Here is a 24,740-nt window from a genome sequence, read left to right as displayed (position 1 = left end):
TGTATTGCTGTGATGGGTTGGAAATGTTCAACAACCTTTTTTTTTTTTTTTTTTTTTTTACTACTGATATACTTTTTGAAATGTATATGAAACTTTCAGTTGCCCAAAAGAGTGAATGCGACCCCATGAAACAGTTCAGTAAGACTTCATGTAAGTTTATCAGCACCCCACCTCCCACAGCAGTTTTATAACATTAAATGTCCAGGGGAGAAAATGCAGGCTGAAAACATTGAATATTCACTCTAAATTTAATAGCTTTGAGCTAATGTGAAAGTAGGAAGATGTAGCCAAACCAGGTTCGAGCTTGCCAACATCAGGGACTGAGCTGGATGCTCAGAGCCAAAGAACAATCTGAGTAATTGAAGCTGTCTCCATCCAAAATGAAAAGAAATTCTAGAACTAAAGAGCCCTACTTTAATAAAAGAATTAAGGTGCTTACTAACTCATTGCTGGAAGAAATATCAACAACCTCAGATATGCTGATGACACAACCTTGATAGCAGAAAGTGAGGAGGAATTAAATAACCTTTTAATGAGGGTGAAAGAGGAGAGCGCAAAATATGGTCTGAAGGTCAACATCAAAAAAACTAAGATCATGGCCACTGGTCCCATCACCTCCTGGCAAATAGAAGGGGAAGAAATGGAGGCAGTGAGAGATTTCACTTTCTTGGGTTCCATGATCACTGCAGATGGTGACAGCAGCCACGAAATTAGAAGACGCCTGCTTCTTGGGAGAAAAGCAATGACAAACCTAGACAGCATCTTAAAAAGCAGAGACATCACCTTGCCGACAAAGGTCCGTATAGTTAAAGCTATGGTTTTCCCAGTAGTAATGTACGGAAGTGAGAGCTGGACCATAAAGAAGACTGATCACTGAAGAATTGATGCTTTTGAATTATGGTGCTGGAGGAGACTCTTGAGAGTCCCATGGACTGCAAGAAGATCAAACCAATCCATTCTTAAGGAAATCAGCCCTGAGTGCTCACTGGAAGGACAGATGCTGAAGGCTCCAAGACTTTGGCCACCTCATGAGAAGAGAAGACTCCCTGGAAAAGACTCTGGTGTTGGGAAAGATTGAGGGCACAAGGAGAAGGGGACGACAGAGGACGAGATGGTTGGACAGTGTTCTTGAAGTCTGACCAAACTGCAGTCTGACCAAACTGCAGGAGACAGTGGAAGACAGGAGTGCCTGGTGTGCTCTGGTCCATGGGGTCATGAAAAGTCAGACACGACTAAACGACTAAACAACAACAACTCATTCATGCACCCAAAAGCATGAAAATTGTAAGTTAAGACACCCACCTTAACTTTTGTGCTATGTAAATAGTAAATGTTCAAGAGCTTAACCTAAAACATAGCATCCATGCTCCCACACTTTCCCTTTGACTTTCAGAGTCAACCTTTTTTCTCTTCAGGTTGGTTAACTGCTGAAGCTCAGGACGCTATGAGCCATGGCCACTGTCAGAGAAAATGGCATACATGATGGGCTTTATATGGTGGGAATAAGGTTGATAGAATTACTTCAGCTAGAGAAGAGCTGTTTCCCCTGGGCTCACCACAGGCCACTAAAGGTAGCAGCTGTGGCATCAGGAACACCAGAGAGCTAATATCACATATTCCAGTAGGATAGAAGATATAGTTCTGTCTGGCTAAGATGGAGATGCAGTTAGCTGCTTTGGCTCTTGCCTCTCAAGAGGAAGAGCTCCAAGTATATCTGCTCTCATTGGGGAAGCATGGAGGGGGAGGAGGAAGAGGACATGGGTCAGCAACCCGAAAATTATCAGTCTAACCTGAAGGAAGATCAACATGAAGAAAGACAGTCTAGGAAATGTGGAGGTTCCTCTCTCCACCACCACCCTTCCTCATGCAGCTGCAGCAGCTGCAATGTGAGTTGTGTTGCACTCTGACACTTCCAACATCATTTGGGTGTCTCTGATGACATATTGTTGTCTAGGACATTGTTTTGGCTGAATAGTTTGTGTTTGTTGAAGCAGCAGCAACAGGATTCTTGATAGACCAGTTAGGAGAGAGGTAGAATGGGTCCTTCTGAATTCAAATTAGTTTTCTTCTTCTGACTCCCCACGTTCATGCAAACCTCCTGCTTCAATCACCTCCCAGCTTGTCTCTTCCACAGACCATTCATCAGTGTCCCACCACCACTGTCCTGGGTCGAAGTCTTCTTCCTCTGTGTCATCCCTGGGGGATTCATGGGAGGGCGTCTACCCCCACTCTTAGTCATCCAGCCAGTCCCTGACACCCAAGCAGGCACTGGAAATCTAACTAGATAATTTCTTCCAAAAATTAAAACACACACACCCTAGAGACAGAGTTGAAAAGCCAGGGTATGTCCTCAGCCCCTCAGCATACCGCAGACAGATGAGTGTGCGCCTCTCTATTTTTCCCACCCCAGAGTGGTACCTCTACATCCATAGGCATGCATTCCTTCTCTCTTTCCCTGAATCAGCAATAGAATGGAAACAATGGTCTGGAAGTTGACTGGAGAACGAGACATACAATTAGTTGGAAAATAAAAAACAGCTGGCGAAATATAATAGCTGTTATTCTGAGCACATGAACCTGAAAAGATACTGTTTATTTTATAAGACAAACAACATTTGCCTTCTGTTTGATCTCAAATAGCATCTACCACTGGAAGTTGTCCATTCTCATTTAGTCACTTTGTTGCTGGAGCAGGCTGTGCAGAAGCTATAAACACAAAGCACAACCTATCACTTTCCATGTTAATTTGACAGTAAACAGTACTAATTTGACTTTGCAGCTGTTTATTGATACCTAACTAATACAATTCAGTGCAGAGAACAGTAGCCAGTGAATTGGGACTGAACAATTTGAAATCCAAAGGAGCCAGGTTAGCCACAATCCCCCCTAAAGAAGTCTGCATGCGACACCGTGGGTTTGTGGCTTCACTTTAGCAGTGATACAAGACGTTGCTAAATATTGTTTGACGTCTGTAACCCGGATTTTCCCCGTATGCCTTTTAAGGATTGTTTGGCTTTTACCATGAAAACAAAATTCTGCTTCCCGTGTTGATGACAAAAGGGCATCTTCCATTGAGTCAGCCTTAGACAATATAAAACCACTGGCAGGGAGGATAGAGGGGTGTAAACCGGCTTGCGTTTGAGTGCTCCCTCCCTGTGGGAGCATCCTGCACTGCTCCAGTAATGTGTGAGATGAATAAATTATACAGAAAAGATGGAACAGAAGGAAAATCCTCACACCAAGCCTATTTAGAGGGTAGATGTCACTTAAGCTCTTGGCTGACTTGTAAATCTACCCAAAATACTATTTAGGTCCAGCCCTACCCTCATCAAAGGTGAGAGCATACCTGCCACCAGTCAACATTGAGCCATAAGCAGAGAACAACTGAAGCAATTCAATGGACAGCAAGTGCCCCGGGGTCTCCTCCCATCACCTTTTTGGCCTGAGGGAATTCCTACCTGATCCTAAACACAGCAGCAGCATCAGACTCTGAACATCTGCTGCATCTGCTTTAAGTGCAGTCTCTGAAGTCTAATCTCTGGAAAGCTGATGTACCATCACTGTAAAGAAGTATTTCTGTTTATTTTGTTGCTGATCGAAAAATAACACGTTCCCTGTCCTAAACACCTGACCTCTGCTCACCTCCTCCTTCTCCAGCACATAGCGGAAACAGGGGCAAAATCACGGCACAGTCAGGGCAGGTTGTTGTGATTGTCTTTGTATAGGATCCCACTTCTGCATGGTAGTTCAGTTTGGAATACAAACCAAAGGAGGTGGATTTGACACCCGCTGAAGACGTGACTTTCTTCTCTAGTGAAACATACCTTCTAACTGCTAGGCAAAGCTACCCAATTTGGCTTCTCTTAACACACTACCATAAAATTATTTTCCACCTTTGCTATCACAAGAGACTACCAAGTTTCTCTATATTCCTTTTTTCTACCTGTCAGCAAATCTGTGTGTTTTGCCTAAGAATGGAGGCAGGCTTGGGTTATAGTCATCCCTTCTGTTTCCAGAGATTAGTAGTTAGCTAGTGTTCTCCTTCTTTTTGCAATCCATTTTAATGTCTGTTGCCTCCTTCCAAATTCATTTCCCAAACTCTCACCAGATGGAGAATCGTGGGTTTCCATTTTAATTTTTTTATTATTATTATAGGCCAGGACTTTCCCTCTTTTTGAATTTTTTATAGTAGTAGTCATTCAGTGTGTAGAACCTGTAGAATGACCAGAGAACTAGGTCTTATACAAGGGGTCAGCCAGTGAGCAAAGCATAAATACAAGAAACCAAACTATAATTTCTATACTTTCATTTTGCATTTGTTGTACCCTTCACAAAACATGAGTGTGAGTGATAAGGAGAATGGTTTCATTTGGATACATTTAGATTCCTAAATAATATCATTAGCAATGCATCTGGGATGCAAGATAGATAATAAAAATTACAATTGCTTCAATATTATGAACAGCACAGTAGTTTCGGGGTGTTTCTCCTATTCAGTGAATTCAAAAGATGCTTTAAAATTTGGATTTATCTAGATACTTAACATTGTTTTATCGGATATGTTTTTAGGATATAACAAAAGAGGATGAAAGACATGTGTGGAAATCTCTTGCTGCAAATCGGTGCATAGTCCTGTATAAGACAAATAAGAACGTAGCAAATGTGATCAAAGGCCATAGAGACAGCCAGACTATGTTTACATTCCTCCCCATATATACTGGTTACTGAAATTCGTTATATTTTTCAATTTCTTTTCTTAATAGTTTAGACAAATGTGTCTAGCCCTAAGATAGAGAAATGTGATATTAATCGTGGATTTATCCCTTTGTGTAAGTGGTTGCCAAGTTGCATAAGCAGAGCTGTGGACACTGCAGAAAACAGCGTCCTGCCCCTTGGGCCCAGTGTCATTGTGCAGCATGCTGGAGCATTGGCCAAAGGCCCTGGACTGCAGGAGGCCCTGCCCCACGGAGACTGCCCTCTTGCTCTCATTGCTCTATGGACCTTAGCCCAGCACACACATCCCTGGTGCCCTGTTGTGCCACAGAACTGTTTGGCTGGCTCAGGTGTGGGTGGAGGGGCTCTAGGCTGGGATAGCTGAGGGGGTCCAGAATCAGGCCTTTCTGCTAACTAAATAAGAAGAGTCTGCTGGATCAGGCTCATCCAACATCCTGTTCTCACAGTGGCCAACCAGATGCCAGCAGGAAGCCTGCAAGCAGGAAGCCAGATGCCAGCAGGAAGCCCTGCGGGCGGCGCGCCATGCCCCCAGAACACACACCACGCTCCTGCAGGTGGTGTGCCCCGCCCCCAGAATGCGCGCCAGCCCCGCCCCCGCCTGCTTCCCACCCCTGGTGCCAGAGCATGAAGCTCTGCCACTGGCCACCAATGCTTCCTGTGGGAGGGAGTGCCCTAGTTTAGTGATGAGCTGTGTGAAGAAGTCATTTCTTTTATCTATCCTGAATCTTCCAACATTCAGCCTTATTGGACACAGTGGCGGAGGAAGCCTCCATGCTGCCCTGAGCGGTGTGAGGAACCACCCCCGCGAGGGTGGGGGTCGCGACGTCACGACGCATGTCAGGACGGGCTGTGCATGCGTGGAAATGCCACCGGCCTGGCGCTGCTGCTCCCACGACGACCGGGTGGGTCAGCAGGCGAGCGGCAGCTGGTGGGCTACGCCGTCTGTGCTGCTTTACAGACGGGGCAGCCCCACGAGCTACCGCTCGCTCGGCGGCCCACCTGGTTGCCGCGGGAGCAGCAGCACTGACTCTGATGGAATGTGCATGCCCAGAATTTCTGCTGCTTTACGGACTCGAATGCACTGTGCATGCCCGGAATTTCCAAGCATGTGCAATGCATCCTGCCCAGTGCTGCTGCTCCCTCAGCGACTGGGGGATCCACCGGGCAAGCGGCGGCTTGTGGGGCTGCCCTGGCCGTCCATGGAGCAGCACAGACGGGGTGCCGGGCAGTGGGGAGTGGTGGGAGGGGCCGCCAAGTGTCACCCCTCCCCTGGAACCCTACGCCCTGCTCTTCCTACGCCACTGATTGGCCGTCTACAAATTCTAGCATTAGGACAGAGGGAGAAAAATGTTCCTCTGTCGGCTTTCGCATAGCTATGAATCATTCCATGAATAATTCTATGAACTTCTTTCAAAACCTTGCTTAATGTTTTATATCTCTGCACAAATGTAAATTCTTATTAGAAAGTGATAAAATAGGAAGCTTGGTTGCCTCACTCGGAATGGCTGACCCAGGAAGTGAAGTCACCTAGGAAGTGCCGCTTTCCCTTTGAAACTCTTGTCCATGGATGTATTGCCTTGTTGATAAACATCCTAGTAGTTGCCTAACATTGGTGTTTATCGGATATTTCCACTCGTCTTCCTGGTGGAGATTTTAAGGTGGTAATTATGGCGCAGTCCATTTTGGCCTGTTTTACAATAGCGTTGATATAATTCTGCTCGAGGTCCCTGAGCATATGCATGGAGTTCCCACCAGAAATCTAGCTGACACCCTGGCCCCGCTGACAGCTTAATAATGTGACAAAGTTCAGTCTCGTTCCGTGTCATGGACAGGAATGCAGCTGGAGGTGCTCTGACCTGGAGCTTTCCAAACAGCACACAGTTGCCATGGAAGGCTCGACAAATAACCTTTTCTTTGCCTGCTCAAATCCATCAGCTCTAACCAGGTGCCATGTAGAGGCCACATGCCACTGTTAAAATGCTAAATTGAGTGGCATGTCCACTGAAAGCTCTGAGAGGGGACATTTAGTTTTATTATTATTGTTATTAATAACGCGGAGATTGCCTTGCCTTGCATTCCTGGGTATTTTTGCAGCACTAAATCACCTGGGTGCACATCAGCAACCCTGGTAAATCACAAAAGAGACTCAAATTTAAGACAGCTGACGCTACACAAACGTACTGAAAATCTTAAAGGGGGCAGTTAGAGGACAGAGGTCATCGAAGGAAAGGAGGAGGGGAAAGGGGAGAATAATCATATGAAAATGACATGTCAGGACAGAGATGGACACAGGCTGGGGTTCTCTATTTAAAGCAGCCTTCAGACTTGAATTTGGCCACTGTTGCCATTGTGTAGTTTAGTTTACCTCAAAGCCGACACACACAATGGCTGATGCCCTCAAAGCCAAGGTGACAACAAAAAGGTGCCATGTCTGGTATGTGTGAGAGTGTATTTGTGTGTGTGTGTGTGTGTGTGTGTGTGTGTGTGTGTGTGTGTCACAGGCAGAAATCTTCCCAAAAGGTTCAAAGTCCTGCCCTTGATCCAAGATGAGCCATAGGTATTCCTGAGGATAATAACAATATGTGATTTGAAGTGGAGAATGGGTTTTCAGTGTTATCCTAAATAACACACCAGTGACAACTCAGAGTTAAAAACTGTTGTGAATTTCTCTCTCTCTCTCTCTCCCTCATCAAAGAAGGAAAACCCTAAACCAAAGGCAGGACAAGCCTTGAATGTGAGCCAGATGAATGAGCCAAAAGGCTACATATGGAACTAGCAAATCATAGGCTATGAAGGATGTTAATGATTTAAAGTTATGTATGTTGGAAGTCTGAATCTTAAAATGTATCCATAATGGTAAAGGTAACTAACAGAAAGACCTAACTGACAGCAAGTGGTGGAAACAGCAAGTGTGTAACACTGTAATATTCCCACAAATCCTTCTCTTCCCATCCCAGCATCTCCTTCTCTACTCTTCCAGAATAATTCAGTGGTTGCAACTGACATTGTAGCTTCAACTTTGTTTGTAAAGATGTGAACCCAAAGGCGACAAATATGAAAGCTGTTCCCGACTGACATCATGGTCATTTGTCCTGCTGAAGAACGTTGTGGCTTCCAGTGCCATTCATGGGGCAGATGGCGGATTAGCAGCTGAGAATGGTTGTCCGAGGAAAGGTAACTGTTAGGAGGTGTCCTCCTGATTCCTCCTGGATATCTTTCTTGGGGGTTTTGAAGGAGGCAGAGCTTGGGGAAGGTCACACACAGCAAAGGGCAAGGGACAGCTTTGTGTGTGTGGGAAAAGTAGTTTGCAATAGAGACAAGAGGCAGGCAGTCCAGCACCTCCCTCTGATGACTGTTTAACTCCTCCATGTATTATCTGCTTGTGTATTTAGAAATAAAGCACCAGGAGGCATGATTGGTCAGATGCTGGTAACGTAGCCCTGTGTCCATGCTGCCATCTTCCTCCTCCACTGGTAGCACCACTGTCATAGGACAAATGGGTTGGAGATGAGAGAGAGGGCCTGGAGTCCCCCATTGCCCATGGAGAAAGGAACAGGCATGGGGAGAAGGCATGCCCAAAGACTCATGCAATCCTGGGGCCAGCTCCAACTTCCATGTTCTTTCATTCAGTGGAAGCTGACTCCCTTAGTGTTAGAGATCCAAGTGAGTTCCTGAGTTCCTGCGTTGTGCTGTCCAGTCAATGCTCTACAGCCAGAAGCTTCCAGAAAACCTGCGTTCACTCTGCTGTGTCCAGGACTACGTTATTTCCTGACACTAAATCTTAAGACTTAGCACTCTCTCTAGGACTTCTTAACACTTGGAAAAGTGATGCACATGCAACTTTCCTTCTGAACTATGCTCCCCTTTGCAGGATGACAGCTCTGCACTCTCACATGCCAAAATTAACAATGTCTTAACTCAGATGAGGACTCCGCCTCCCCTGCAAACTGGAGGAAATAAAATTTAAATGTAGGCATGGTGACAGTAGGTTCTGAAGTGTTCCATGAATGGAAGCAGTCCTGGAAGACAGCCCTAGAAAATTAAAAGCCAAGGCTGCAGCCCTTTCAAACTCAGTTGCTGTAAGTATTGCACAGTGTTGAACTTGCCCACTGTGATCTCTGTTCATGATGATGTAGGAGCAAATATTATATAGTGCCAAAAGAGAAACTGAAAGCTTAAAAGCAGTCTGAAGGAATTGCAACAAACAGGACTTGAATTAGGCAATATTGCAGTTGGATGGTGGTCTTTTCTTTAAAGAAAGGGCTTGGGGAAAGGCTGTCCTGGCTGAATCAGGGTTTTAAAGGGATTCGGCTAATTATCTATTTGTTGTATTTATATAATTTTAGACCCTGCTCCTTCATCTGTTAGGATTCTCAGAGCAGCCTACAGTATAAGCTTAAAACAAATATTAAAAAGAAGAGTAATAAAACATTGTGAGGACCAAGTGAAGTATACAAAAGTCAGTATGGGAGAAAGGCTTCCAAAAAGTGTCGAAAAGCTTGGTGCTTGGCCAATGTCCTGGACAAGCCAGAGGCCCCCTGCTGGAAAGTCCCATTCTCCAGCCACATCTCTGAAAGTGTTGGGTGGGCTTCAGAGAAGGGTCAGAATACTGGTTCACCTCAAGCAGCTCCTGCAGAATTCTTCCTTGTGTGAAATGGGCAGCCACTTGGTGGCCCAGCTTCTCCATCTGCACTTTTCTGGACATGCCCAAACATGCCTTATCTATTAGGAATTCTGAGCACCCTTAGGAGCTTTCAGTGCCACTTGAAGACACATATTTTTGCTGAGCAATTTACTGAACTTCAATGGAGTGAGCCTGTCAGGGTTTTTTGCTATGTTAGGTTATATACATTTTTACTTTCTTTGTGTTGTATTCCTAATATTCATATGTACCCCACCCTGCTGCAATGACAAATGGGTACCACAAGCTTTAAATAAACTTAATGAAACAAATAAATATATGTGATTCCTTATGAAATAATTTTTTTCTAGACAAAAAGAGAAAGAGAAAAAAGCAGCAGCTTGGGGTGTGCCTACTCTTTGGACCATCAGTTCCTCAGAAAGGCTTATGCCTTCCTGCAAGTCTACTTTTCCTAAAGGTAAATGTAAAGGGACCCCTGGCCGTTAGGTCCAGTCACGGACGACTCTGGGGTTGCAGTGCTCATCTTGCTTTATTGGCCGAGGGAGCCAGCATACAGCTTCCAGGTCATGTGCCCAGCATGACTAAGCCGCTTCTGGCAAACCAGAGCAGCGCACAGAAACGCTGTTTACCTTCCCACCGGAGAAGTACCTTTTTATCTACTTGCACTTTGACATGCTTTCGAACTGCTAGGTGGGCAGGAGCTGGGACCGAGCAACGGGAGCTCACCCCGTGGCAGGGATTCGAACCGCCAACCTTCTGATCGGCAAGCCCTAGGCTCAGTGGTTTAACCCACAATGCCCCCCGTGTCCCCTACTTTTCCTACTCACATACTAATGTCATGCTGTTCTTGTGACAATGGAGTGTACCTCTGTGGGTGAAGTCAAACCCTGACTGAAGTGAATAGGCAGGACACATTCAGGAGTCTAGAAGTTGGAAAGTAGGGACAGAAGAAGTGGACTTTTATTATTTCATTAACACTAGTCATCAAGTGCAAAATGTAACTTTTGGGAAGAAGTGTATGCTCAGCCTCTTGCAACTTCCATGGGACCCTGGCAAAGAGCATCCATTTCTCTCTCTCAAGCATCTGCTTAAGATTTCTGTGCTTATCTAAAGGGAGGTAGGACTCTGTTCTTCCCAGAACTGAGTTCCCTGCCAAGAAGTGTCATAACAGTGCTGGGCCCCTTTGATTCATCGTATGCCAAAGGGACTCCAAAGTTCCCTGGCTACTTTTTTTAAAAAAGCCTGCAGAAGTAGCTAGCAATTAAAGGCATCTGCTGGTAAAGGCATGCACAAAATATGAAGGATGGGTTATGCCCAGAACTTTGGTTCCAATATACTTCTGATACTGTACTGAGTTGTCATATTTTGTCTTTAAGTCAGTATGAACTGTACACTGTATGCCCCTTTCTATCCCATTTGCATTTCAAGGATGGATTCAGATGACTGAAAGCCACAAGGCAGCAGCGCATCATTTTACTTTGTAGTCAAGTGGAATTGCATGGAAAGGTGGTCATTATGGCCTCTGGCCATAATTAAGCCTCATGAAACCACCTCAAATTTCCAAGTGGCTGTAGAAGATTGGTAGAACTAGGATAACTCTTTCCCAGGACTCAGAGCATACAGGAGAAAGTCCACTAAGCAGATGAGAACTCTGATGCTGTAATGGCAGAATGGTCTGTTTCAATAGTCTGCATGATCTAACTCCTGATTTCTTCAGTTTAGTGTACGCTTTTTAAAGATTTGCTGATAAGAACTCCAAACTACAATCATTTATCTTAAAGCTAGGTCAAAGTTATCTGAAAAAGCAACAGTAGTGGGCTGAAAAGAAAGAGATTGCAGGATAAAAATGAAATAGCTTTTCTTTTCTTTTTCCCCACGATAATTTTTATTAATTTTTCATTTTTGTCAACAGTTAAGAAAACAAACATGAAAAGTCAGTGGTTGACTTACAGAGAACTGCTGGTAGAAACAAATAATGTGACTAAGATCAGAGCGTACATTGAGTTAAAAGGTAAATTGGGGAGCTGGCTAGATTATTATCAAATACACGATGTATATTTAAAAGATAAGAAAATAAAAGGTTTTGAATATCAAAACTCAGTATTAGATAAAACACTGATCCAGAGTAATACCAAACCACTGTCTAGACTATACGATTTCCTACTTGAATGGCACACCAAAGATGAAGAGATCAAGGCAGTAAGGACGAGATGGGCAATGGGTATAGGATACAACTTAGACTATGATAAATGGGTTAAACTATGGACCTGTGGAATAAAATTCACTGCCTGCATGTTGCTAAAGGAAAATCTGTACAAGATGATTTACAGGTGGTACCTTACACCATCTAAACTATTTAAAATGTATAAATCAGGTAATAAGAGCTGTTGGAAGTGCGACAAGGAGGAAGGAGAGTTTTTTCACATGTGGTGGAAATGTGAGAGTGTTAAAAAATACTGGGGAAGAATTTACAATGAACTAAAGAAAATTTTCAAATACACTTTTAAGAAAAGACCAGAAGCCTTCCTGCTGGGAATGGTAGCTGATGACGTTAAGAAAAGCGATCAAAAAAAAATTCTGTATGCAACTACAGGGGCAAGATCGTTACTAGCACAGGTATGGAAGCAACAGCAAATACCTTCAATGGAGAACTGGAGACAAAAAATAATGGAATATGCGGAAATTGCTAAACGAGCAGGAAAAATCAGACAACAAGATGAGGCAATTTTCGACAGGGAATGGAAGAAATTTATGGATTACGTAGCAGTAGAGTTGAAATAAATCACACTTTGCATTTGAATTTCTCAAATACATAAATTTTATTGGATCAACAAAGGGGAAACAAGCAAATTAGTTATGTATATACATGCTACAAAATCCTTTGTGCGTTAAGTGTAACTTTTTACGTTTTAAGTAAAACAAAGCGCTGTAAAACATGAATGAAGGAAGATGGCTAAGGAAGATTGGAAGCCATTGTAGATATAGGAAATACTTGTGTAAATAGAAATTAGTGAGAATCTAAAGATAGTAAACAAGAAATGTGTAAATGAGAAAATGAATGTAAAATTCGTTCATGTTATACAAAAATGAAATAGCTTTTCAGGGAATAAGTGACTTACTAGGAAAGTGTCTACAGTGCTGTCTTAAAAATACTATTTCTTTTAAGACAATTGTTTTATTACTACTTTCTAATGATTAGCAGTCAACAGGCCACTATTCCTTCCTTTGGTTACAACAGACCCTCATTTCGGAATAAACTTGCAGCCCATAATCGAAGCTCCATTGCCAGTTATGGTGAATGGAGAAACTGAGTTAAAGAAAGGTGTTGTTTGTTTGTTTGTTTGTTTGTTTAAGCCTCCGAAAAAGTCTCCCACTTCATGGCCTATGAACGTTGTCACAAAAGCAGGATGACACTTTTTACTCTGGTTTAGTGAACAAAAAAGCTACATGTGACTTTAAGAATAGCTTAAATAAGACAGACAGTTGTTAATACGAGAAAACAAACCCCTTTTTATTAAAATCAGCAGGAGGTGCTATTCAAGAACAAGCAAAAGTGTTATAAAGTATCTCAACTTTGGAAAGTTCTGTTGTGTCTTTCAAATGTATGTAAATATTAATACATTAAAAATATTGCCTCCTTTTTAAAATTCAAAGCTCTTCAAAAGAACAGATTTACTTACAAAGTGACTGGTCTTAATATAAAAATCACAGTATTCTTTTATTATTGGACTGTTTGCCATTGCCATACACTTACACTGAGTTCAAAAATACAAATATGTAGTATTAATTTTAAAGACGACTCAGCATCACTTAAAAATCAAAGACTTTACTGTCCTGACAAGACAGAATTGCCTAATAGAAGCAAACCCACAAGGCATTAAACAATCTACCGGTAGTTAGGCTTGTGGCTGCTTGAACTTGTATTCTATCATGGGCACACAGATAAAATGAATAAATTATTGTTTCCTTATTCATATGCGTTTCCCTGAAAAGCACAGCATTGAATGTAGGTTGCCATTTCAATGTTTCACGATTTGTGTGTTCAGACCCAGAAACCTGCACCCTAAATAAATTCACACTTAGTTTGGTTTTTGGCAGAATTTAGGCCACAACTTTATTGATTACAGCAAGTGAATGGTCGCATAGGCTCTGGTTTGACTAGCTCCCTGCCATGCAGGTGGCGCTGACCCAGGGCACCAGCGAAGGTCAGCCAAGGGTGAACACCTGGATAAGCGGAAAGCCAGAGACCTGCTCTACCCGTCACCCAGATGTCCCCCTGGACTCAGGCACGGGCACAACTCCTTTCAGGGGTTGACCAAACCATCGAGTCCCTGGATTCCTTTAACAAAATACCCTTCACATAGGGATGGCGAGAGCGTTCTCCCATCCCTGTCACCTGAACCAGAGCCTATCCGCAACCTTACAAGTTGTGACGATTTACTACGCGGCAGGCGAAACCCAAATGGCAACAGCCAATCAGCCAAGTGGGAAAATTCCTGCCGTGCCCCTGTCCCAACGACAGACAACACACGACGGCATTTCAAGGTCAAGCGCAAGCCTTAAAAGTAGGGAGAGGTGGCCGGGTGTTCCGATGCACTGGCCCAAAAGAGGAAGCTCTGGGTCACGTGCATGGGGATATATAGGTCCCTCGATACATTGAGTCTGCGCCCCATTGGCCAGATTGCACCCAGCATCGAGGGACCTTCCAGTCGGGTGTTGTGGCTGACCAATCATACCCACCCACAACATTGGGTGTCAGTTTCTAGGTCTCACCTCTTTAAGGGAGGCCCGATTTACATGGTGCTCCAAACTGAACATCTACCCACTTCTGAGGCAAGTTTCAAAGCTGACCCATCCTTTTCCTGAAGGAATGCTATACCTGGTGAAGGTATAATATTGCACTACAGAGCTGGACTTTGGAGGTAGCAGCACAGTGACCATCCATGCAAGGAGCTCCCTGCAGTGCAGGGTTATCCTGGTCAAATCAAAAGGTGCCCGTCTTATTTTGTTTATCTTTATGATGCAGCAATGAAATAAATACTATCTTTTCAGACTGCATTTTGATTAATTCAAACTTCTCTTCTGAGTAGTTGAAATGTCAGCAAATTACCTTTTTGCTCAAATGTGTAGCCCACAAAAGCAGAGAACCCTGTGCTTAACTGACAGGGACATTTTTTACACCCAAATAAATACTGGGCCTACAAGAAATGATCACAGAAGCAAACATGCTGCGCTTCAAGGTTTGAATGGCATCTCTTGGGACACCTCCTCGTACAGTCCAGCTCAAAGCCGTTAAGAAAACTATTCACCAAAGGCACACACTTTACAATAATTAAGGAATACTATCCCCACTCATCCTCTCCCCCCAGTGACAATGGGACATGAGAGACAACTGGGTCATCTCCAAAATATGCCCCCCCCCATTTTCTTAATATCAAGTGAATTTCGCAAAACGGTTGCAAAGGTGGTGTGCAGACCACCACAGGCAAAAGCAGCAATTAAGTATGTTCTAAAAATGTTTGGTAGAAGATTGTTCCTCAAGTGGGTTTTGTGCATTCAGACACAACAGGGTGTGCATTGTTGCTCCTTAATTGCTTGTGTTGGGTGTGTGCAGTGAGACAAGAGGCCAAAGGGTAAGTGCTTTAAATGTACCCGCATGAGAAAAGCGATTTGAGCAGAACAATGCCTGCTCCTGTTGTGCTTTATTGTGTTCTTATAAAATGGGATTATGCTGTTGTTATAAATAGAAAATGACTGGTGACAAAAACATCACTTCAGAGCTGCTGTTCTCACCCTGCGGTTTCTGATGTCAGGCCAATTTAGGGGCTGCGCTGCTGCAGCCGTATGGGGTCTGACTCACGGGTAGTCAGTCTGCAGCACTTCGTTTCTAAATAAGATTTTACAATGCTCTACAGTAGCCCAAGTTGCACATGTGTTGGCAATAAGGAGGGCTGGAAATTTACCTGGGGCAGCCTGCTTGGCATTGCACGACAGGCTACATTAGAGCTGTGCCCACAGGTGCCAAATAAAGAAAATACTCCAGTGCTTAGGTGCTTAATAGGAGGGAAAATGGGGTTTCTAAATTATCTTCTTAAAAACAACAGCACTAAATGCAGACCCCTCTGAAAGGGTACTCACAATTGCCACTGACCCTTTGTGCAAAAGACTGTCAGGCATCTTCTCTTCCTCCAGCTAGAAAATCTATCACACAATATTTGGTATTTCTTGGCAATTTAGTATTTATTGATTTAATTTTTTTCCAAGTGCAGGAATGGTTCCCATGTGCCTGTGAGTTACAATGTCTTTTATGACTAGCTTTTATTATCTCCAATGTTTGCAAAGCATTTTGAAGCCAATTGTCCACAGAAGGTAATTTGGTTTCTTCCATTTTTTCCAGTTATAATACAGACTAACAAATTGTTTACTAAACACCAATGTTCTTTTTTTAATAGATCATTAAGAGAGTCCGAGCTCTCCCCCCTCTCCCCTTCTGGTTTAAAACACATGATTCCCCCTATAATCCGTTTGATAGTTATGACAATAAGTTTCCATAAAGCTATTACATATTTACATGACCACCAAATATGTGCAAAGCCTCTATAGGAACACATCGTTTTATTGCTTTTTGCTTAATTGGGCTTCACAGATATTCCTCCTCACGAGGAGGTGGGTGCAGCTGCACTTGCCGCCACCTCCACCCCTCTTCTGGCCACGGGAGTGGAGCTGGGCTTTACCCCTCACACCCCTGCAGCCGGGGGGGGGGGACTTAATAGACTGCATAACTTTTTTATGCACTGGGAAACCAAAAGAATTGTGTGGCTGGCTTTAGTGCGATATTCACTTTTATTGTGGTGGTCTGGAGCAGAACCTGCAATATCTGAGTTATGCTTGTATATTGTTCCTTACATTGCCAACAACTTGAGTTAACTTAAAACCGTGTATTTTTTAAATTACCATTTTGAGGTGCATGCTAGATCGCATTTCCAATAGATCTAACATCTAGCAACTTCTTCATTGCATTTGTGCATATTTCTGACAAGTTTTTGGCCAAATAAATTCCAACTGGATTCTTCTTACTGCTTTCTTTTATAACTACAGTTCATGGCCCTTAGTGATGGAACCACATGACACATTTTCTATGGTAACCCTTTTTGTCATATCTTGCCTGAAAATATGTTTTCAAAAGTTGTCAGTGCCCTGTAAACATTTTCACTTCCATTCTAATAAAAGAATTCTGATTTGCAAGTACTGAAAGGGGGTCTTATTAATCCAGATTTTGAAGGCAATTTCATGCATGTTCAGTACACATTGTTATTGTACTGTTTTTAGTTAAATCTCTTATTCTAAGCATTTGTTAAAGTCCAAGGACTCAATCATTTCTCGCAATATTAAATTTAGGACAGAGCATATGGGTGATATTTCAGGGAGAAGTTATAATCAATATTTGTCCCCTATTTTCATAATCACTCTACATATGTCATCAGTTTATAACACTTTCCTTTCATCATTTTTTGAATACATCCAAGAAAGCAAAGCAAAGCAATGTCTACTTCAGACTGTTCAGTGATGCAGCAGATATTCTCTCTGAAAGCACAGAGTAGTGAGGAGAGCTGTGCCAGTGGGGCGGGGAATCGGAGGCTGCAATGGGGCAGGGAAACGAGAATTCAGAGGGGCCACCTTGCAGAAGTAGAAGTGGACCTGGCAGTTTTTCAAATGTGTGGCACCTTAAAGACTTTACAAATGTGCTATGGAGTTTCTGATAAGTCTGTGATAGCTCAGTTGAGTATGGTGCGGATAGCGCCAAGGCTTCAGGTTCAATCCCCATTTGGGCCAGCTGCACATTCCTGCATTGCAGGGGGTTGGACTAGATGATCCTCAGGGCCCCCTCCAGCTCTCTGATTCTGTGGTCTCTACTTCATCAGAGGCATCTGTTGTTTTTGCTATGACAGTCTACTGCAGTTGCCCCTCTGGAAATCCTTGAGGTGTTTGCTACGGTTCCGATTAAAAAATCCTAGTAACTTACTGGCTTTACAGATACGCCAGATTGTCAACAGCTCAAGTACTCTATTAGAAAAAGGTGCCCTTTAGCCGTTTCTGAATTAATATTAAGAGGGAAATCAATGTGGATCTCAGATAGGAATGAAGTACTTAGTGAAGTACTGGTGTCTTTGAAACAAATATCTCAGAAATGTTTGACTACAATGGACATTTTTACAGACATTTGGTCTGCATTTTCTGAAACATCAATGATTAAATCCACATTGTTGGCTACTTTTCCTTCTGATCTGCCTCTTTCTTTACATCTTGTGAGAAATTTATGAACAAAGTTATTGCTAATCCATACTGTCTGTCTTGTCATTTAAGTTCTTTAAAAAAAATCACTTTGCCAAAGTAGATAAACTATGTTCAGCATGATTAACACAAACTACTTCACATTCAGAATGGAACGGAAAGAAATTCTGACTGAAGTCCATTTGAAGTTGACAACAAGCACACATTAGGGATTTTCCCAATTATTTATCAAGCCTCAGAGGCCTACTGAATTAAGTAGGTCACTCTTAAGAAATCCAGCTCCCCACAAGAAGTAACTGTTTATTCCCCTTTTTAGTACCTTAGTTCCCATCTAGAAGCAGGAAAAAAGTGAAAATATTAAGTTATCATATCCTATTCCATTTGAAAGCACACAGAATATGCAATATAATATATAATATATAATCATCATCATCATCATCATCATCATTTTGGTAAAGGACCCCTGGACTCAACCGTCCAGTCAAAGGCGACTATGGGGTGTGGCGCTCATCTCGGAAACCAGAGTGCACAGAAATGCCATTTGCCTTCCCACCACAGCGGTACCTATTTTTTTACATGCACTGGCATGCTTTCAAACTGCTAGGTTGGCAGAAGCCGGGACAGAGCAACGGGAGCTCACCCCGTCACGGGGATTCGAACCGCCAACATTCCAATCGGCAAGCCCAAGCGGCTCTGTGGTTTGTGCCACTCGCGTCCCTGCATATTATAATATACAGTGCTGGAGTAACAGGGGGCTGGAGCTATGGCTGCCTTAGCTACTGTGCTGGCAGAAAGTGCAGTCTTGCAGCCAGCTCTGGAGACAGTTAGGAGACACCAGGATCCAAGTCCTTTCCCAGGAACAGCCTTCTTGAAGGCAACCCATGTAAATGCGTGAAAAACTTCTTGTGCACTGCTGGGCCAGCCCCATCCCTGGATGCCAAGGTGTGTTGGTCGTGACCCCCCCCCCCCCATGCATCGCTGCTTTCACTGATGTACTGCTTTTCAATAGTCCCTGTGTTTTAATATTCCTGTACATCTCCCTGATATTTTATGAGGGCAGTATATAAATACAGTGTTGTTGCTTCTTAGTCGATTACTGACACAGGTCTGCGGGTGACTTTGCACAGAGGGCTGCCTCCGTGGGGATGTGACCCCTGACTGACCAGGGTTCACATGCTGGTAATAAGAATACACCCACATTAGCTCACTGGTCATTCCTTTTTTTTTTTACCCTCAATGTGCATTTCTTGTACAAACACGTGCTTCCCCTACGTCCTCCATAAATACACTGTTGGGGATCTTATGCAGGGTCAGAAAGATCCGTCTATTTCTGGACTGCTCAGTCCATTTCCACATTAATGCGTGGATTTTATTCTTTCCAATTTGCATTTAATAGGTTTAAATGCATATTTATATAACTTTCTCAAAATACACATTTTAAAACTTTGATACTTTATTCCTAATCTGAAACCTGCACTTCAAAATTTGGAGAAGTGCAAAATCTGAAGGATAACAAATGTTTTGATCTCTATCAGGCCCAGTCATGTTGGAATTTGCAAAAACATGCAGATTCAATACAGTACATGCTGAATTAGTGGGATTGTATCACGCAATTGTTACCCATTCTCTCAACAAATTTGATGCAGTGTTAGAAAGGGTGCAGATGAGGAAGTAAAGTGGTCAGAAGCTTCAGCTAGTGGGCAAAGTTGGGAAAGTGTCCAAGGAAATGAAAGTGCAAGGACATTGGCCTCAGTATTGCTCAGGAAAAAAGCTCTGAAAGTGAGGAAGACATAGGCTAGAAAGGAGAATGAGAGGTTTTGGTCCTAAACTGTAGTGCCACTTAAATGCTGCAGTTGGATTTGCGAAAAATAACAAGAAGTGGAGTTTGAACAGTATAAGATCACAGGGAGATATGCAGCAGACTATATATATTCTTGTGTGAATAGCAGCAGGGGGAAACAAGGCATGGCTATCAACAAAGCCATTTCCCATGCCCTGGGAGATGTCGTTGCAGGCTGGTCACAAGCCCGGCCCGTGCGCACAGGGCGGGATAGACCCTGCGCCATTGGAGTCCTCAGTCATATCATCCCTTGGACCGACCAATGCGGTCGGTCTAGGGGCGTGGCTTGGGCTATTTAAATCACCCGCGGTCGAGGACTTGCCCCCTTTTGCTTCCTGCTTGCACAGTTCTGCCACCCTCCCTCCCTAAGGTCAGGCTCCTTATCTCTTGACCTTACTATGGACCTCGGTTGGTCACCTGTTGAAGGGGGCTGGAAGGAATTTTTCCCCACTTGGCAAATTGGCACCAGCCGTTTGGTTTTTCACCTACCTTGTAGCGAATCGTCACAACTTTGTAAGGTTTGGCGGTTAGGCATTGGAGTAATCGGTTGGAGGGGAGGGGAGGTAGTGGCCATCACCTACCCCTCAGATTCCATTAAAGGGGCATGGTCTCTGTCCGAACCCCAGACGGGGGGCTAGGGCCATGGCACGACCCCTAGCGGTGACCCTGGGGGAGTTCCTAGTTGATGTGCACCAGCAGGGCTCCCCCTCTTGGAGGTTAACCCTTCTGAGACTCCCTGCAGATGGGCAGGAGTCAGATATAGTCGGTTCGCTTCCAATGCCTAAGCCAATACCACTCACATTCTGTAACCAATAAAGTTGTGGCCTTTTTTTAGCTCATTAACCTATAATACTGGTTTCATGTGTCTTTATTCTTTCATCTCAGGAGGGTTTGGGACCTTGCCACGCAAACACAGTTTCTGCAAAATAGATCCAGGGAATGCTAAAGAACCCCCATCACAAAATGTAACATTCGCCTGCTCTTTGCAAGCACTGGGTGTCCTTCTTTTTCTTTCTTTTTAAAAAAGTGTAGTTTAAGGAACTGCAGTGGAGACAAAAGCAGAACAACAACACATTGTTGAACCTACTTGCAGACTTGTTCTATATCAGGGGTGGCCAACTCCCAAGAGACTGTGATCTACTTACAGAGTTAAAAACTGGCAGTGATCTACCCTCTTTTGGGGGGTTCAGGTCAAAGTTGTTGAGCTTTTTTGGGGAGGAGGAAAGCCACGTTTCTTAGGCATTCAGTTCAAAGTTGTTGTTGAGCTTTTTTAAGGAAGAAGGAAAGCCCTGTTTTTGGGGGGTGCAGGGCATAAAAATAAACTTTTTTTAGGGGAGGCAAAGTTGTTGAGCTTTTTTGGGGGAGCCAGTGATCTACCAGTGATCTACCACAGACATCCAGTGATCTACCAGTAGATCACGATATACCTGTTGGACGTGCCTGTTCTATATGATTCAGAGCCAAACCTTTTGCCTTCCAAAATGTTAGGAAATATGAGCTAAAACACCTACATTTCAAAAAACAAACAAATAAATAAAAGTTTTAAAGTAATTTATGGAACAAAATATCCATTGGCTTCAAGCAGAACTCTTAATACAAAGGCTAGATCGAGCACAGAATAATCCATTTCATAAAATCAGTTTAGGTGAAGTCCAACTTCATGCCAACAGACACAGCAGAATTTCCCTTCCTCTGATCCCCGCTACTCGTCCCCCTCCCCCGTTTCCCCCAATCTGCTCTGGATGGTCCTTCAACCCCCACAATAGTTTTTAAGAGCATGCAAGGAGCTGTAGGAGAGAGCGTAGGGGAATTCCTGTTTGTGGACTCAGAATCTGCTGCCCCTGTGGGAAGTTGCAATTGGATGTTACTCTCTGTGAGCACAAAGAAACCCACCAACAGTTATATACCTGCCCAACTTCAACCTAGTGTTGGCAGTGGGGAATACTTTTTCTTAAAAAACAAAACTGCTGTTTTTCAGGATTTCTAGACCAAATGACGATTTAGGAATAGACAATGAATTTCTTATCCATTCATATGAGGAAGCAGATTTCTGTTGCATGCTTTTTTTTCTTAACATGCTGAGATGTTCGCAAGGATACTATAGATTCTGAGTTAGCTTTGAAGAGCCGTTCAATATATATCTAAATTCCATCACAGTACTGTCCGAGTTTCTTTTCAATATTACCTAGGCTGTTTTTTGTATTAACATTGCTCCTCCAAATATCCTTGAATCATGAATGTACACAAAATGATTGCATTCACCATTTCCCCACTGCTGGGGCCTCTGCTGAGAGCAAACCTACGTAACTGCGCCAGCATTCACTCCGGCTTCCCCACTAGCACGAGACTTCTCTTATAACTGTCTCCTTGCTCTGAGGGCAGATGCCTCCAATTCCCTAAAGTTACGCTACCCGCACGGCGATGTCCCCTTTCTTACTGTCAGTCCTATTTTCCCTCCAATGCTATTGACGGTGTATTTTCAAATAGAACACATCAAGGGTCCATGAAAAAAGGTAGAAATACCCCAAACCCAAATAATTCTTTACATTCATGTTCTACTTAACTTTGAAATTTCTAGCTACAGAATGTACTGTTAGCAGGAGGCTATTTAATCAAACATGGTGATTTCAAAACACTGGTCATAAATGATAAAATTTGTTCCAGCAAATTAGTACACATTTCAGAAGTAACGTTTCCTCTTCTGCATTGCCACCTTCCATTTTCTCTAGGGAACAGATAAGTTTATTTCCAGCCATCCAGTGAAATAGATTTTGATTAGGATTTGCTGAGCCGCTTGGCTACATCAGCATAAGCTATTTCAATTTCTTTGTCGGCAGCACAAGTGTTGATGAATTCATCCCGAGCATAAGCATTTTTCAGGTATCGCCAAAGTCCCGTCATTTCTGCTGGAAACTCATAGTTTCGATATTTCTTCGTTACAACCTAGAATGAAGACCCCCCAAAATCTGCTTTTAATACTTGAATATTATTAATAAGTTTTGTAACATATGGACAAAAGGAATTAAGAATATAGTGGAAGCCGTGAAGAAGTAAGTACAGTCTAATATTAAAGTATTACTTAATGAGTTTGTTAGTACAGTAAAATTGCAACTTACCTGAGAGTTATGGTGTGTGTGTAAAGGCAAAATTGTGCAAAGACTGAATGACCCACGGAACCCCGCCCCCCTGCTGTCCAAGATCTTGTGAGATCAGGAGATCTTGGATGGCCCCGCAAGATAAAATAGCCATGGGAGACTTCAACCAATATCTGTTGGAACGCAAACTCTGCCAAGAATGAAAGGTCCAACAAATTCCTCCATTGTCTTGCTGACAATTTCATTTCCCAGAAGGTGGAAGAACCATCAAGGGGATCATTTAGTTTGGACCTGGTCCTCACAAACAGAGAAGAACTAATTGGAGAAGTCCGCTCCCCTTCCCCGGGGGCGGTGTTGCAGGAGGGCACCTGGGACCTCCCAGTGACCAGGCGGGAGGGTGGAGGGATGCTGCTTGCGTCACTGTGACTCCCGGCTGTGTCACACCCCACAGCTGACCAATTGGCATTGGGTAAGCCTTTGTGATGGGAGGGGAGGTTGTAGCTTCCGCTTGCCCCTCCTCAATAAAGGTATCCTGTTAAAAGGATCCAGGGGTGTGGATCCTGTCCGAAGCCTGGTCGTGGGCTATGGTCATGCCATGACCCATCGGGGACCCTGGAAGTGCCCCAATTTGACATATGTCACAGGGCTGCCCCTACTGGTAGTTTACCCTTAGTGTGACTCCTTGCAGATGGGCAGGAGTCAGGATATAGCCTGGTCTTACCCAATGCCTAAGTCAAACTGCTCACATCTGTAACCAATAAAGTTGTGGCCTATTTTAGCCCATTAACCTAAATTATCCGTGTCCATGTGTGTTTATTATATAAGGGGACTGTGGGACCCGGGGCCTCGCCGTGCAAGTGGAAGTATTGGGAAACTTGGGAGGAAGTGATCATGTCCTCCTGGGTTTCATGATATAGAGGCAGGAGAAAAGAATTTAAGAAGGCCAATTTCAAAGGAGCTACTGGGTGAGATCCCATGGTCAGAAATACTCAAAGAGAAGGGCCTCTAAGATGACTGGTACTTTCTAAAAGGAGAAATATTGAAGGCCTAAATGCAGATAATTCCAAGAAGAAAGAAAAGTGGTAAGCATCTAAAGAAACCAGTGTGGATGCATAAGGAGTTTATGGATGAGCTTAGATTTAAGAAGGGTGTATATATGAAATGGAAGAAAGGGAAAATCACAAAGAAGCCAACAGTTGCGGGGGGAAGCTCAAGTGGGCCAAAGCTCAAAACGAGCTCAGGAGAGATTTTTTTTTTTTTAAGATTTCTTTGGCTATGTTCAAAGCAAGAGGAAGAACAAGCAAGTTCCTTCATGTGAGGAAGCTGGCAAAATGTTGGTTGAATGAGGAAACTGTTAGGTGGATTTGGAATTGAGGGGGTGCTCATCAAATTTGCAGATGACACCAACCTATTTCAATGGGGACAAATGTCAGGTTATGCACTTAGGTATGAAGAACTAGATGCACAAATATAAGGCTTAATGTGGCTTACCGCTGGCTTACCAGCAGTACATGTGAAAAGGATCTGAGGGTCTTAACATGAGTCAACAGTGTGATGCAGCGAGAGAGAGAGAAAAGCTAATGCTGTTCTAGGCTGCATCTACAGAAGTCTAGTGTCCAGATCAAAGGAAGTCCTAGTCCCACTCTATTCTGCCTTGGCCAGACCACACCTGGAATGCTATGTCCAGTTCTCGGCACCACAATTTAAGAAGGATACTGACAAGCTGAAACACGTGCAGAGGAGGGCGATCAAGGGTCTGCAAACCAAGACTTCTGAGGGAGCTGGGTATGTTTAGACTGCATGCCATGTTGATTCAGTTAGAAGTGCCCTTTTGGTTTTTATGTTGCTGGCATCAAAATTTTGACCCGACCCCAAGTACCAGAACTGCTGCTTGAAAAGATACTGCATAGTAAGAAACTGAAAGGTGAGTGTGGTCAGAACACCAAGGAACTGCTGACCATCCTTTGCTAAGCTGATTGCTTGTTAATTATCAAGGGCGATCAGCTGATATACCTTAATGGGCTCAATGGTTAAGATATTTTCTCAAGGGGAAATCTTCCTGCAGGTGGCAGTCTGCCTGTGTAGGCAGAAGTCATGGAGGCTGCTTACTGAATTTGAGCAGCATCAGCTGTGAGCT

General features: G+C 43.5%; 1 protein-coding gene across 3 annotated transcripts in view; it reads right to left on the bottom strand.

The window, feature by feature from the left end:
• Positions 1-22,096: 22,096 nt before the first annotated feature.
• Positions 22,097-24,740, bottom strand: part of CLIC5 (chloride intracellular channel 5) — a 52,087-nt gene continuing 49,443 nt past the window's right edge. For all 3 annotated transcript variants that reach the window (XM_033145587.1, XM_033145588.1, XM_033145589.1), the window contains exon 6: positions 22,097-22,451. In XM_033145587.1, coding sequence (XP_033001478.1) covers positions 22,284-22,451 — 168 coding nt within the window. In that variant the 3' untranslated portion in view covers positions 22,097-22,283. The remainder of the gene's footprint in view (positions 22,452-24,740) is intronic.

Source organism: Lacerta agilis, chromosome 3, assembly GCF_009819535.1.
Source record: "Lacerta agilis isolate rLacAgi1 chromosome 3, rLacAgi1.pri, whole genome shotgun sequence".
NCBI classification, from domain to species: domain Eukaryota; kingdom Metazoa; phylum Chordata; class Lepidosauria; order Squamata; family Lacertidae; genus Lacerta; species Lacerta agilis.
This window is presented reverse-complemented; position numbering and strand designations above follow the sequence as displayed.